The sequence below is a fragment of the Sinocyclocheilus rhinocerous genome, unplaced genomic scaffold (assembly GCF_001515625.1).
Source record: "Sinocyclocheilus rhinocerous isolate Xijiao unplaced genomic scaffold, SAMN03320098_v1.1 scaffold2549, whole genome shotgun sequence".
NCBI classification, from domain to species: Eukaryota; Metazoa; Chordata; class Actinopteri; order Cypriniformes; family Cyprinidae; genus Sinocyclocheilus; species Sinocyclocheilus rhinocerous.
In genome coordinates, this window is record NW_015644382.1 from 89,777 (window position 1) to 106,137 (window position 16,361).

At 43.9% G+C, this 16,361-nt stretch overlaps 1 protein-coding gene across 1 annotated transcript in view; it reads left to right on the top strand.

Annotated features, from left to right (window-relative positions):
• The window catches only part of LOC107758315 (plexin-D1), a 70,583-nt gene that overhangs the window by 51,208 nt on the left and 3,014 nt on the right, over positions 1–16,361 (top strand). Inside the window, 14 exon segments of the mRNA XM_016576032.1 lie at positions 585–697; positions 2,189–2,293; positions 2,845–2,975; positions 4,093–4,291; positions 4,378–4,524; positions 4,611–4,767; positions 6,202–6,305; positions 7,762–7,825; positions 7,906–7,940; positions 8,636–8,740; positions 9,965–10,128; positions 10,493–10,640; positions 11,719–11,859; positions 12,121–12,195. Coding sequence (XP_016431518.1) covers positions 585–697; positions 2,189–2,293; positions 2,845–2,975; positions 4,093–4,291; positions 4,378–4,524; positions 4,611–4,767; positions 6,202–6,305; positions 7,762–7,825; positions 7,906–7,940; positions 8,636–8,740; positions 9,965–10,128; positions 10,493–10,640; positions 11,719–11,859; positions 12,121–12,195 — 1,688 coding nt within the window.

The following is a 16,361-nucleotide window of genomic DNA, read 5'->3' on the forward strand; positions in this document are numbered from 1 at the left end:
TGTAGTGTGTGTGTGTGTGTGTGTGTGTGTGTGTGTGTGTGTGTGTGTTTGTGTTTGTGTGTGTGTGTGTGTTCTGGTATATATGGTTTATGTTATACAAATGTGCATAATGACATGGTTATTACAACATAAACATGGTTTATGAGGTTTACACTTCCTGTCTCCCTGTAAACCAAAAAGCTTAAAAAAAAAACAAACTACTAAACTGTGTTTTATGAAATTCAACAAATGCCTGTAGTTGTGTGTGAGGGGAGGTTTAGGTGTAGGGTTAGGGTAAGAGGATAGAAAATACAGTTTGTGTGTGTGTGTGTGTGTGTGTGTGTGTGTCCAAAGCCATTTAAAAACCAGCTGCTTCATATTAACACTATAAATCGTGATATTGTCACAGTGAATGAGAGTTTGAGCTGAAACTCATATACAGTGTGAGAATGCCCGTATCCTCATTCAGATGGCAAAGTAAACATGTTTGTATCTCAACGGGAAAATCAGTTCATGCATGAAATGAAGAGCAGGTTTTCGTGTTGGGGCTGATGTTAGTGATCTGGTCAGCTGTGTGATGGCAGCCGTGTGTTTGTGTGTGGCAGGTTTTGCGGAGCTGCAGACTGATATGACGGATCTGACTAAAGAGCTGAGCCGCACACAGGGAATCCCCTTCCTGGAGTACAAGCAGTTCGTCACACGCACCTTCTTCCCCAAGGTCTGGTCACCGCACACATGTGCCATTACAGCTGTACACCAGGGCAAATAAACCTGCAGCAGGTCAAGCCATGAAGTAAAGCTAAATGATGGAAAACGTGAGATTCTCTCAGGAAACACTGAACTTAGTCACATTATTAGATAGAGTTCACTGAGCTTAAACAGACGCTCGGTGATGTTTGATCTTGAGAGTCGATGTGTGCTGTTACTGTGAACTGTAAGCAGTAAAAAAGCCCTAAAAATATATGTTTGGACACTTAAGTCACATTTAAATGAGTGCTGTCAAAACGATTAATCGCGATTAATCGCATCCAAAATAAAAGTTTTTGTTTACATAATATATATGTGTGTACTGTGTATATTTATCATGTATATATAAATACACACATATACAGTATATATTTTGAAAATATTTACATTAATATATTTATATTCATATAATTTATATTATATATACATAACATATTTTTCTTAAATATATAAGTGCATGTGTGTGTATTTATACATATAGATAATAAATATACACAGTACACACACATATATTATGTAAACAAAAACTTTTATTTTGGTTGCGATTAATCACAATTAATCGTTTGACAGCACTCATTTAAATGTATAAATGCCTTACATTATATATCAAACCAAGTAATGTTTATTTTAAAGAAAGATGCACAAGCACACTTTTTCAAGCAAAACATATGCAAAACATAAGGATTAGTATAATTATTATACATCGGATATAACGGCATAGATATTGTTACACTTTCCATCCGATGCTGGTGGATGATGTTGATAGTTCATGTAATTCTCTACATTGACTTCATACATCCACTGAAATCCTTCAGTCATGCTAAATATCACTGTCAGAGCAACTAGTGAAAAGTCCTTGCAAAAAATGCTTGGAAGGCCTACAGCAGTGAGGAAACCTCTAGCCACATTTCTTTAAACAGCACACTTGGTTTGATATTTCTCCAGACAGGAAGCTCAGACTGTGCTTTAAGTGTCCAGAAGTGGCAATTTTCTTATTGAAGACACTGGATTTGAGGATTTGTCCATCAACCACAGTTGTAGAAATGATTTGTAGTTTACTAAAGAGTTAAAGTCTCCAGCCAGGCCAGATGCAGGACTCTCCTCGTCCCCTATTTTTGTTCTCCAGTGAAAACCGCAAATGTTGCAATTTTCCAGTCTTAGTGTCTGCACAATACTGGGCACAGAGACAAGAAACTCCTGAATACTCCCTCCAGCGCACTCACACAATAGACTGCATTTAGGGGAATTCTGTGTGTGTTTGCTGCTAACAGACTTTTACTGTGAGCTCAAACACACTGCAGTCCTGCTCTTGCTCTGCCTGACAGGGGATGGGAATCATAAGAAGCTCAGGTTACAGCTCCATTAATGTGGAGAACGCAGCTATTTAAGAGCGGTTAAGGAAAGTGAAGATGTGAACGAATGCTCCAGCGTTGACTGTGTGTGTGTGTGTGTGTTTGTGCAGATGTGCTCTGACTATGAGAGGCGTCTGGTTCAGCCCATGTATGAGAACGATCCTCTCGGCCCGCGAGCTCTGTCTGAGACGCATCCTCTGCTCCAGGACTGGCAGGTGAGACATGCTACGATCGATGTCCAGAAACCTCCCTGAGCGCTCTCCTGTCGGCTCATTATACCACGGCTCGTGCAGGTCGTGTGTGTTTGCAATAAAGCACAGATTCAGCAGAGTCATCTCTAACAAGAACTCTGTGTTTTTGCGCAATACGCCGTCTTCTGAGGAAGCTCTTGTTTCCTGTCAGCAGCCTTTCTTAATTTTTTTAGATTTTAGCTGAGATTATTTTAGTGGGTCGCTATGAGTTTCATAATGTTTGAAGAATTGTTGCACAGTTGGAAAATGATTATGTGCAATTGTGAAACTGCAGTATTGTATATCGGGGTGTTTTGTAAGATGAAGAATTGATTTGTCAAAAATCACTATTGCAGAATTGCATGAACTAATGACTCATGCCAAACATTATTCTTGAAAGAATGTATAAGGGCATCATTTAGTGTGTTAACAAGTTAATGCACGTTAAGACCCACTGCATGCATGCATACTCACCCTTTAGCAGTTTGGAAATCAATGCTTTATACTGTATTATGTGTCTCTTCTCTCTGTGTAAGTCGTCTAACAGCGTGCGGCCCAACCTGGAGGAGGGAATCACCCTGTTTTCCACTCTCCTCAACAACAAACACTTCCTGGTCACCTTTGTTCACGCTCTCGAGCAGCAGAAAGACTTTGCCGTAAGAGACAGGTGAGTACAGACAAACACAAACGAGAACACTAACAGGATCCAAGCACAGCCCAACGCTCCTGCGACAGTCTGACAGCACAGCTGCTCTACAGACTACTGTTTAGTCTCGTACCCAGAAACCAATGCAGAGATCTTAAGAACATATAATGCAACATCAAGAAAGTTTATATCCTCTAAAGAAACCGATAGTACAAGAACAGAGCTGTCAAATGAGCCCAGGGCCTCGTTTCTAAAAAGCACCAGAGAAGCCATGGCACGAGTCGTGGTGATTTTGTGATCTGTTCCATCATAACTGAAGCAGGGCTTGACAGTGGACCTGGATTTGTGAGAGTAATGACTGTGCACTAACAGACTTATGCAGTCACCATATTATACTTGCATTTCATTTAACACAGTTAATCTTGTGGTAGTTTAATGATTTATTTGCTTTATTAAAAACAATTAAAACAATAATACATAAAATGGATAAATTCAAGAATAAATGAAAAAAATTGTAAGTAAAACAGATGCTATTTGCACTAAGGGAGGCACAGTTTGAGTGCAGCTTGTTCTGCACAAAACTGTTTAATAAGCAGCTCGTTAGGTTGAGAATTTAAGAAAATCACAGTAGATGTTTCACAGCGTCAGCTGCAAGTGTTTAAAAGTGCAAATTGAATACAGTTACAGTAACGGCCGACACTCTACACGGTTACAGCTCAGCGTTTGACATCTCGTAAGTAGCACTTCAAGCACATCCTTATGCATTCATGTGTGTGCAGCTTCAGGAATTGCACTAAAATAACAAAATATTGCTCTTAGAAAATGCTCTGAACGGCTAGAGTACGATCAATCGCTATTGGGAAACCAGGCGCAGATGATTTGGTCCTGGCTGAGATGTTGGAGTTCTTTGACTTTTGTTTCTTGGCAGTAATTACGCCCTGCGTTGCAGTAATTGATCAGCACTTTCGCTGTGATTTCTAGGGCCCGTGTTGTCACGTGTGTCTGATTAGCTGCAGTGTTGGTGTCCGGTGAGGGAGCGCTTCCTCTGTGTGGAGTTATTCACCGACTCTATCCACACCACCGTCAGTGTGAATGTTCTCAATTACCGATGTGTCCGCATTCTTTCATTGACGTTTAGGTGCAATCTTGCCTCTCTGCTTACGATTGCCCTCCATGGTAAACTGGAGTACTACACCAGCATCATGAAGGAGTTGCTAGTGGATTTGATCGACGCTTCAGCCTCCAAAAACCCCAAACTGATGCTGCGCCGAACAGAGTCAGTGGTGGAGAAGATGCTCACCAACTGGATGTCCATCTGCATGTACAGCTACCTTAAGGTTTGTGAAGAGTTCAGCAGCTGATTTTACTGTTTGGCTTCAGTTCATCGACTGTACGAGCGCGTCCGTTTCTCTCGCACCCTCAGGAGACGGTCGGCGAGCCGTTCTTCCTGCTGCTGTGCGCCATCAAGCAGCAGATCAACAAGGGCTCGATCGACGCCATCACGGGGAAGGCGCGCTACACGCTCAACGAGGAGTGGCTCCTTCGAGAAAACATCGAAGCCAAACCGCAGGTGAGCTCCAACACACACCACTGACCTTTCTTTCCACCTGTGAAATCACACTGTTTGGCCTCTCATCTCCTCCGTCTAACTTCCAGAACATCAACGTCTCCTTCCAAGGCTTCGGTATGGACTCAGTGAGCGTACGTGTGATGAACACGGACACCATCTGTCAAGTGAAGGACAAAATACTAGAGGCCTTTTACAAGAACCTGCCCTTTTCTCAGTGGCCTCGAGAAGAGGATGTTGATCTGGGTAAAGAATCTCTGAGCATGGTGAAATCAAGTTGTTTAGAGCAGACAGACTTGTTAAGCATTGCATCAGAAGAATCAGAACAGGGTAGATATCACAAACTGAATTAACAAGCGAGATATGAGGATGAAAAGTTACATTTTTATTTGTGACATGTGGCTGCTTTCATACAGCTCATGCTCTTCTGTGTTGTGTGAGATGTTGAGAAATTTGACTGAATTTGACCCAGAAGATCATTTGACTATTCAAATATGGGACCAGTCCTAACAGACCTTCCATCCATCAGTAAATGTGTCAATAAAACAACAAAACTGACAAGGAGTCACTACTCCTAATTTGTCTTTTTACTTTAATAATTATTATTTTATAATTAGCTTTCCTAATTGAAAAATAATTCAAAGCCATTTGCCATTGTTTTTACTGAATTTTATTTTATTTTAAAGCTGCAGCCCCTAACTTTTTTTTGTTGTTGTTAAAAAAGATCCAAAATCAATATTTGAGCAAGTACATAACCAGCCAGTGTTCAAAACTATCTCCGGTAAGCTTGTTTTCTAATTTGAGTGGTACTGGTAGGTTTTCGCAGGAAATACAAGCATGCCGCCGTTCTTCTTTGCATCATTGCGTCATGTCTGTAAACATAAAGAAGTTGTCCCGGCTAGTAGGTTATATTGCACGTGAGGATGCTACAGACTTTTCTCACAGCATCTGGAATAATTAAACTTGATGGCGGATTGTAATCCAGAAAGATTCATACGACAGTCATCAGTGACAACTGGAGATTCACCCGTAGTCACTAGTAGTTTACAGATAACCTAATACACACTAAATACACGTAGTCACATAATGCTGATGAAGGTAAGATTAACATTTTGAGAACAGAGTATAACAGTAATAATAGTTTGCACGGTTTGATGTGATATGAGCTAAGCGATCGTTAGATTTAATCACCTCTGGTAGCACAATTTATTGTAATGCTTTTTTCCTCAGTTGGTAAGAACAAAAGTGGCAGACATGTTACTTACTCATATTACTTACAATATCTGGTGAAAATTCTTATTTGGGTCATACTTCCAAGACGTAGAATCTGTGATTCCTAAGTACAGGATCCACACCGGTGTGGTGACTGACAGCCACACATTAGATTCATCGGCGCTGGAGCCGTGCCGGCGCACAACCCACGTAAATAAGATAATTCTGCAAAAAAATTGCAATTGCAGGTTTCAAACTCAGATGGCGACAAAGAGGCAAAACTTACGGACTCCAGCTTTAAATATGTAAATGCATATGTTTTAATATGAAAAAGATGTGTATTCAAGTGTAATGTCATTAATGTCAGTTTATGAAGGGACTTGTCCTGTTTTCTGAATGAATGAAGGGTTAGGTTGAGACTCTAGTAGTGATTGTGGTGGCTCACTGTGATTGGTCTGTCCCGATCAGAGTGGTTCCCAGAGGGCCGCAGCAGCAGAATCCTGCAGGATCTGGACAACACGTCTGTCATGGAGGACGGCAGAAAAAAACTCAACACCGTCTTCCACTATCAGGTGTGTGTGTGTGTGTGTGTGTGTGCAAACTTTCGGAAATTATGTTTTATTAACAAGGTTTGGGAGGAGCGCGTCAGATACTTAGCCTAATTAACACAGGTGGAGCGAACTCAAGTTAACCCTCTAAGCGCCAAAGTCGCAAAATTGCACGCACCGTCATACTTAGTCAAATAGACTGTAGTTCCTAATATGGTGTAATATCTCATTTGTATTCCCTACCACTAGATGGCAGACATGTAGTACTTCGATTCTAGACCAAAATTACGTCACCTTCCTATTCAAAGTGTTGAGGAAAGAGCAGAGCAAGTGAGCTTTCGTGTCATTGATGCGGAAGCAGTTCAGTTCATAGCGTGCGGGTAAGCTGTGAGATTTGTGAGAGAAAATCACCAAATGGCTAATAAAAAGTTGTACCGTGAGGATGTGTTGCAAATGTTATTCGCCGATTCTGACTCTGAAGGGGAATATTTGCCTTTTGGAAATGACGATCGGTCGTCTAATAATCGCGCTTCTCCCGGTACATCTTTGCAGCGCAATGGTGCCGCCGTGCAAGGCGAGAGTATTCACGAAGCACAAACAGGTGATAATTTCGGCCCTTTGCCCAATGGAGATGGGGGTGGCAGGGCAATATCTATTATTTCCTGAATATTACTGATGAACTGATCAAAAAGTAGGCTACTGTTCACATGCGTTTTACTACTATATAGTATAGTAATAATTTAGTACTTTCTCCCGTTTTATTGTTGGTTTCCTGATCATTTGGAATGAGGATAAAAAGACAAAAAAACATGCAACTAAGTTGAAACATCAATTCAATATCTATTATTTCCTGAATCTTATGACATTCAAGAGGGCCGCCCCCTGGTGACGTCATAATATGCGTCAAAATCCAGCATTTTTCATTACTTACCTCTATCCATTAACGGTTTATCAGCATCCCTCCTCCGCCCCATCTCCTCACTTTGAGTTCATACTACACTTATACGGGGGGGGGTTCTTTAGGTTCGGGGCTTTCCCGAGCTCAGAGCATTTCCCCGGACAGCACGCCAAATATGCATCACCATACTTCAGCTAATTATATGTAAGCGTGAATTCGTGAAATGGGATTTCCGCAGAATTTGATAACCTACTTCTCTGTTTTACCCCTTCTCTGTTTGTTTGATTAATATTTTGTCTAAATTGATAATGCCTTTAGCTGCCATGACTCTTGAGACAATTGTAACGCATTTTGACCATATTTAAGTCCATTACACTGAATTCAGCAGATTTTCCCCCCAAATTAGTGCAGAATTAGTGCTAGAAACTGGCTAATTCACACAGAGCCAACATGGAACCCATGGACAAACACATTCAGGCCCATATTGAGCATACATCGGCCCTGCCATGAAATGCTGGCAGTGTGACCCAGAGAATAGCTCTGTGCGCATCACCCTAATGACCTCTGACCTGTCTCTTGCAGATCCCAGATGGAGCGTCACTGGCCATGAGCATGAAGGACAAGAGAGAGAACACACTGGGCCGAGGTGAGGATCACACCGACCTCACATACAAACCATATCCTACAAACACAGTTACAATCAACTTTTGTTCTGTTGATTCACAGTGAAAGATCTGGACACAGAGAAATATGTTCATCTGGTGAGTGTGCTGACGTCTCTCTCACACTAGAGTTTTCACATGTGTTCGGTCATCATCTGTGCCATACTGATAATCAAGAATCATATTTGATCAGTGATCTCGATTGCTCAAACTAGCTGTTGTAAGCAGATTTTATCATGGTCACGACTCACATAATCCAGCAGTTCTTCACTGGGCTTATACAGTAATGGGAGTTAGTCTTATAAAGCATCTCTCATAAACTCTGGTCAAACACTCTCTCTAGACAAAGACTAGACAAAGATTGTCAGACCCTTCAAACCCAAATGACAGAAAATCCGACCAATCACATCTCTCATTTGCACTGTGGGGTTTGGCCTTCAGTTTCACAACTTCACAGCTGAGGAAAAAAAAAAAGGTTACGTGATTGCCATGATAAAACATTGTTTGGCAACGCAACAGAGAATGATCTGAAAGGTGATATCAGTTGGGTCTCTCAAACAGTGTTCATGGGAAACGATTAATAACTGGCCTAAAGCACTGATTGAATTAGAAAATAGCATGTGAGGAATTACAGCAAAACGCTTCCCAGAACTGTGAACAGAAGAGCAGTTACAGCTTAGGTCACTTAAGTCAGACTGTGTTACACTGATAGTAGCAGTGGATATACGTAATCACTCTGAGCTGGTGGATTGATGATTTCTGGGTAACGGCTCGATGCTGTGGTTTGCCTGCAGGTGCTGCCACACGACGAGCTGACAGAGAGCAGGAAGTCCCACAGACACAGTCACAGGAAGAAGGTGTTACCTGAGATCTACCTGACACGCCTGCTCTCCACTAAGGTAACGCTCGACTCTGCTGTCTGTGCGATGCTCTGCAGATACAAACAGTCACAAGATTCCAGAGCAATAACAATAAGCATCAGTGCAGAATACCCTACTGACCTTCTAAAGACTCGGAGGGTGGAGAAATGAGAAAAGGTTACTTTCACAATTCAGAGCCTCTTCTCCAGTCCACACGCAGCACTCGATGAAACCGTAACATCCACTCAGAATGAGCTTTACTGCCAAATACACGGCAAACAGAAGCTTCCAGAATATAACAACAAGACACAAGCTATGTTTCCATCCAAAGATTTGAATTAAACTTATGCTCAAAACTGGAATATCGCATAAAACATTTGGGAATAAAGCACTGTTTCCATCCAACGAGTCAAAGAGAACAAAATCGTCACTTCCTGATAAACTGGCACTAAATATCCCTAAGAAAACTAGGAGAAGCCACTGAATATAATAATTTTCATATATGATAAATGGCTTGCGCCTCAGAGCGAGCAGACGTAACACAATAAATGCTGTCAGTGCTTTCGGAGGTGTAAGACAATTATACAGAAATACTTTGACGACAGATTTAGCTCAGACCTTTCAGAATGACCATAACAACATATAGATGCTGTGAACCAGATCGGTCCGCTGCTAGTCAAGTTATCCCGTCTCATAGCACAAAGTCACATGACTTTTTCGATGCGCATGGAGGAATTTATTCGGTAAATGTGTTTCCATCGTAGTTTATGCACATTTTTTCTTATCTGATAAAAAGTTTATCCTACTCAAATTCTACGTTTTTAGAATTTATGCGCATCTTGGCGTTTCCATCCAGCGTTTTTTATGCGATATTCCAAAATGTGCATAAAAATAGATGGATGGAAACAGACAATAGAGGTAAAATAAAAATATGATAAAGGATAAAAAGGTAAAACAAAACTAGAGTACACTGCTATGTCTGGATATATGGTTCTGTGCAGAACACAGGCTTAATTTAGTGCAGAAGCTGACCCATGTCTACAGATAGATTCTTGTGCAAGTCTCTGGTCTGTCCAGATGCAGCAGGATATAACACAATCTCTACTGCATCACCCACCGGACCCAGCGTTTGCTCAATCCGGCAGGGTCCTTCAGGGCCACCACAAACATGAGCTCATCAACACACCGCATGTTTCAAAGGGACAGTAGATGTTGGGAAAAGGTCATGAAGACAAATGATGTGAATGTGTTTGTCTTGCACAGGGAACCCTGCAGAAGTTCCTGGATGATCTGTTTCAAGCCATCCTCAGCATTCCTCCAGAGAAACCACCGCTAGCTATCAAATACTTCTTTGACTTCCTAGAAGAACAGGCGGACAAGCGCGGCATAACCGACCCCGACACGTTACACATCTGGAAGACCAACAGGTATGGATTCACAGAACCATGAGGCGTTTTAAACTTCCTGCTGTCATTCTGCACAGTCCATGTTTCATGGAAATGTAATAACTTGCTCCGCCGCTGTCAATTAATTGCTGATCACTAAGGTCGCTTACTGTTCAAGTCCTTGCAACCAAATACTTGTCAGGCAGAGGCACTTTTTACCATCCATTCAGATCCCTGTGGACGAAACAAGTCCCTGCAGCACATTGCAGAAGTTAAAGGGGTTTGCTGTTGACTACTGTGATCTACAGTGAGATTGATACGAGCTCTAGCTAAGGATCCTGAAGGAGAAAGAGCAGGAGCAGTGGATGAGTGTTAACTGTGATGTTCTCTGCGTGTCTCTCTGCAGCTTGCCTCTGCGCTTCTGGGTCAATATCCTGAAGAACCCTCAGTTTGTGTTTGATATCGATAAGACGGATCACATGGACGCGTGTCTGTCTGTCATCGCTCAGGCTTTCATTGACGCCTGCTCACTCTCTGACCTGCAGCTGGGCAAAGTAAGAACACACACACATGTTGGGTTTCCATGTTTTATGGGTTCATTCCATAGGCGTAATGTTTTTTTCTACTGTACAAACTGTATTTTCTATCCTCTTTAACCCTACACCTAAACCTACCCCTCACACACAACTACATGCACTCTTAGATTCTCAAAACACTTCATTATGTGTGATTTATAAGCTTCTGTCCTCATGGAGAACAAAAAATGTCCCCACATAGTCAATATCTACTGGTATTACTATCCATGTGGAGATATTTGGTCCTCATAATTTAAGGAATGCCAATACACACACACACAAGCATATCTCATAACAATTTCTATGTGTTTCTGTATGGCTGAACGAATATAAACATGTTTCTGTCCATATATGGAAATGGCAGCATTCATCACAGGAGCATCTCTTCATGTGACATCAGAAGAGAAAAGTCAAGTGAACTCTTTAAATGAGCAGTGTGAGAGAATGAGGGAATGACCTTTGTGGTCAGATTCTCTCGCACTGTAGTTTCTGCCATTCATGTCTGAAGGTGTAGTCACCTTTGTGAGCAAAAACAGGTCCATTGTGTATTGTCAAGTATGAAGCACAGCTCACACAGAAGTCACTTTCAAACCAAGCAGCTATCTGGTGGTCAGCGCTACAAATTCATGTGACCAAACTGAAAATGAGCAAAACCTACATGGGGAAGTTACATGGGGAGATTCCTGTTGGAATGACTGGATATCGCATGCAGAATTTTGCAGAGCAATGTGAGCGCATCTCAAGGATTAAACCAGACAAGAAGTAGAGAGGAGAAATGTAGAAAACAGGTCACATACATTTTCAGCTGTTCAAACCAGTGTGAATTTTGCAGGAACTAATATGGTCTGAACCAAAAAAAAAGGATTGCAGTAGGTTTGATTTGAATATATTTACTGATTATAGTTGAGCATACAGATGGTAAATCCCTGGCTGAGTCTTGATCATTAATGACACATTATAATCTCTCCAATCACAAACAAAACACAGGAAATCAGTGGAGCAAATCATGCAGCGTCGTACACATTCTGCATCTGATCGATTGCTTGCTTTATTACAGGATTCTCCCACCAATAAGCTGCTGTATGCCAAAGAGATCCCGGAGTATAAGAAGAGAGTGCAGTGTTACTACAAGCAGATTCAAGAGATGGCGCCGCTGAGCGAGCAGGAAATGAACGCTCACCTGGCCGAGGAGTCGCGGGTGAGCCGAGCGCACACTTCTGATTACGAGATGATATAAAGAATCACGCAGTTGAGATTTGCTTTGTAGTATTGCATATATCGCTTTATGTGAGTAAGATTGGATATACTGTACTTATAGTAGCTGTACATGTTAATAATTATTCATTCTATCCACTGCATTTATACATTTGAAATATGCCAGAATGCAAAAATATCAAGTACATATAAAATATATACATTTGTAAACTTACAAAGAATTTCTGAATGCTTTTTGCTGCAGAGATACAGGAATGAGTTCAACACTAACCTGGCCGTAATGGAAGTCTACAAGTATGCCAAGAGATATCGCAATCAGGTGAGTCGTTCCTCCTGCTGTCTGTCCGCACACCTGCGGTGGCATAACTGTCCTGAGCGTGTGTGAGCGTGTGTAAGTGTGTGTTACCGTGAGTGTGTGTCTAAAGCCCTATTCGCACGGGATTAGTATTACCTGGTGACCTCCAGTCATTTGTAATAATTGCGGAGGTTGTCTGTGATCTTAATCCCGTGAGAATCGGCCATGTCTGTAATTCGTAAAGTAAAAAGTGTGTGTGTGTGTGAGCGTGTGTGTGTGTGTAAGCATGTGTGAGTGTCTGTGAGTGTAAGCGTGTGAGTGTGTGTGAGTGTAAGCATGTGAGTGTGTGTGTGAGTGTGTCTGAGTGTAAGCATGTGTGTGTGTAAGGGTGTGTAAGCGCGTGTGAGCATGTCTGAGTGTAAGCGTGTGAGTGTGTGTAAGCGTGTGTGAGTGTGCGTGAGTGTAAGCGTGTGAGTGTGTGTAAGCGTGTGTGAGTGTGCGTGAGTGTAAGCGTGTGAGTGTGTGTAAGCGTGTGTGAGTGTGCGTGAGTGTAAGCGTGTGAGTGTGTGTAAGCGTGTGTGAGTGTGCGTGAGTGTAAGCGTGTGAGTGTGTGTAAGCGTGTGTGAGTGTGCGTGAGTGTAAGCGTGTGAGTGTGTGTAAGCGTGTGTGAGTGTGCGTGAGTGTAAGCGTGTGAGTGTGTGTAAGCGTGTGTGAGTGTGCGTGAGTGTAAGCGTGTGAGTGTGTGTAAGCGTGTGTGAGTGTGCGTGAGTGTAAGCGTGTGAGTGTGTGTAAGCGTGTGTGAGTGTGCGTGAGTGTAAGCGTGTGAGTGTGTGTAAGCGTGTGTGAGTGTGCGTGAGTGTAAGCGTGTGAGTGTGTGTAAGCGTGTGTGAGTGTGCGTGAGTGTAAGCGTGTGAGTGTGTGTAAGCGTGTGTGAGTGTGCGTGAGTGTAAGCGTGTGAGTGTGTGTAAGCGTGTGTGAGTGTGCGTGAGTGTAAGCGTGTGAGTGTGTGTAAGCGTGTGTGAGTGTGCGTGAGTGTAAGCGTGTGAGTGTGTGTAAGCGTGTGTGAGTGTGCGTGAGTGTAAGCGTGTGAGTGTGTGTAAGCGTGTGTGAGTGTGCGTGAGTGTAAGCGTGTGAGTGTGTGTAAGCGTGTGTGAGTGTGCGTGAGTGTAAGCGTGTGAGTGTGTGTAAGCGTGTGTGAGTGTGCGTGAGTGTAAGCGTGTGAGTGTGTGTAAGCGTGTGTGAGTGTGCGTGAGTGTAAGCGTGTGAGTGTGTGTAAGCGTGTGTGAGTGTGCGTGAGTGTAAGCGTGTGAGTGTGTGTAAGCGTGTGTGAGTGTGCGTGAGTGTAAGCGTGTGAGTGTGTGTAAGCGTGTGTGAGTGTGCGTGAGTGTAAGCGTGTGAGTGTGTGTAAGCGTGTGTGAGTGTGCGTGAGTGTAAGCGTGTGAGTGTGTGTAAGCGTGTGTGAGTGTGCGTGAGTGTAAGCGTGTGAGTGTGTGTAAGCGTGTGTGAGTGTGCGTGAGTGTAAGCGTGTGAGTGTGTGTAAGCGTGTGTGAGTGTGCGTGAGTGTAAGCGTGTGAGTGTGTGTAAGCGTGTGTGAGTGTGCGTGAGTGTAAGCGTGTGAGTGTGTGTAAGCGTGTGTGAGTGTGCGTGAGTGTAAGCGTGTGAGTGTGTGTAAGCGTGTGTGAGTGTGCGTGAGTGTAAGCGTGTGAGTGTGTGTAAGCGTGTGTGAGTGTGCGTGAGTGTAAGCGTGTGAGTGTGTGTAAGCGTGTGTGAGTGTGCGTGAGTGTAAGCGTGTGAGTGTGTGTAAGCGTGTGTGAGTGTGCGTGAGTGTAAGCGTGTGAGTGTGTGTAAGCGTGTGTGAGTGTGCGTGAGTGTAAGCGTGTGAGTGTGTGTAAGCGTGTGTGAGTGTGCGTGAGTGTAAGCGTGTGAGTGTGTGTAAGCGTGTGTGAGTGTGCGTGAGTGTAAGCGTGTGAGTGTGTGTAAGCGTGTGTGAGTGTGCGTGAGTGTAAGCGTGTGAGTGTGTGTAAGCGTGTGTGAGTGTGCGTGAGTGTAAGCGTGTGAGTGTGTGTAAGCGTGTGTGAGTGTGCGTGAGTGTAAGCGTGTGAGTGTGTGTAAGCGTGTGTGAGTGTGCGTGAGTGTAAGCGTGTGAGTGTGTGTAAGCGTGTGTGAGTGTGCGTGAGTGTAAGCGTGTGAGTGTGTGTGAGCATGTGTGTGTGTGTGTGTGTGTGTGTAAGCGTGTGTGAGTGTCTGTGAGTGTAAGCGTGTGAGTGTGTGTGAGTGTAAGCATGTGAGTGTGTGTGTGAGTGTGTCTGAGTGTAAGCATGTGTGTGTGTAAGGGTGTGTAAGCGCGTGTGAGCATGTCTGAGTGTAAGCGTGGGAGTGTGTGTAAGCGTGTGTGACCGTGTGTGAGTGTAAGCGTGTGAGTGTAAGCATGTGAGTGAGTGTGTCTGAGTGTAAGCATGTGTGTGTGTAAGGGTGTGTAAGCGCGTGTGAGCATGTCTGAGTGTAAGCGTGGGAGTGTGTGTAAGCGTGTGTGACCGTGTGTGAGTGTAAGCGTGTGAGTGTAAGCATGTGAGTGAGTGTGTCTGAGTGTAAGCATGTGTGTGTGTAAGGGTGTGTAAGCGCGTGTGAGCATGTCTGAGTGTAAGCGTGGGAGTGTGTGTAAGCGTGTGTGACCGTGTGTGAGTGTAAGCGTGTGAGTGTAAGCATGTGAGTGAGTGTGTCTGAGTGTAAGCATGTGTGTGTGTAAGGGTGTGTAAGCGCGTGTGAGCATGTCTGAGTGTAAGCGTGGGAGTGTGTGTAAGCGTGTGTGACCGTGTGTGAGTGTAAGCGTGTGAGTGTAAGCATGTGAGTGAGTGTGTCTGAGTGTAAGCATGTGTGTGTGTAAGGGTGTGTAAGCGCGTGTGAGCATGTCTGAGTGTAAGCGTGGGAGTGTGTGTAAGCGTGTGTGACCGTGTGTGAGTGTAAGCGTGTGAGTGTAAGCATGTGAGTGAGTGTGTCTGAGTGTAAGCATGTGTGTGTGTAAGGGTGTGTAAGCGCGTGTGAGCATGTCTGAGTGTAAGCGTGGGAGTGTGTGTAAGCGTGTGTGACCGTGTGTGAGTGTAAGCGTGTGAGTGTAAGCATGTGAGTGAGTGTGTCTGAGTGTAAGCATGTGTGTGTGTAAGGGTGTGTAAGCGCGTGTGAGCATGTCTGAGTGTAAGCGTGGGAGTGTGTGTAAGCGTGTGTGACCGTGTGTGAGTGTAAGCGTGTGAGTGTAAGCATGTGAGTGAGTGTGTCTGAGTGTAAGCATGTGTGTGTGTAAGGGTGTGTAAGCGCGTGTGAGCATGTCTGAGTGTAAGCGTGGGAGTGTGTGTAAGCGTGTGTGACCGTGTGTGAGTGTAAGCGTGTGAGTGTAAGCATGTGAGTGAGTGTGTCTGAGTGTAAGCATGTGTGTGTGTAAGGGTGTGTAAGCGCGTGTGAGCATGTCTGAGTGTAAGCGTGGGAGTGTGTGTAAGCGTGTGTGACCGTGTGTGAGTGTAAGCGTGTGAGTGTAAGCATGTGAGTGAGTGTGTCTGAGTGTAAGCATGTGTGTGTGTAAGGGTGTGTAAGCGCGTGTGAGCATGTCTGAGTGTAAGCGTGGGAGTGTGTGTAAGCGTGTGTGACCGTGTGTGAGTGTAAGCGTGTGAGTGTAAGCATGTGAGTGAGTGTGTCTGAGTGTAAGCATGTGTGTGTGTAAGGGTGTGTAAGCGCGTGTGAGCATGTCTGAGTGTAAGCGTGGGAGTGTGTGTAAGCGTGTGTGACCGTGTGTGAGTGTAAGCGTGTGAGTGTAAGCATGTGAGTGAGTGTGTCTGAGTGTAAGCATGTGTGTGTGTAAGGGTGTGTAAGCGCGTGTGAGCATGTCTGAGTGTAAGCGTGGGAGTGTGTGTAAGCGTGTGTGACCGTGTGTGAGTGTAAGCGTGTGAGTGTAAGCATGTGAGTGAGTGTGTCTGAGTGTAAGCATGTGTGTGTGTAAGGGTGTGTAAGCGCGTGTGAGCATGTCTGAGTGTAAGCGTGGGAGTGTGTGTAAGCGTGTGTGACCGTGTGTGAGTGTAAGCATGTGAGTTTGTGTGTGTGAGTGTGTCTGAGTGTAAGCATCACACTCAGTGAGTGTGTGTGTGTGTGTGTAAGTGTGTGTGACCGTGTGTGAGTGTGTGTGTGTGAGCGTGTGTGAGTGT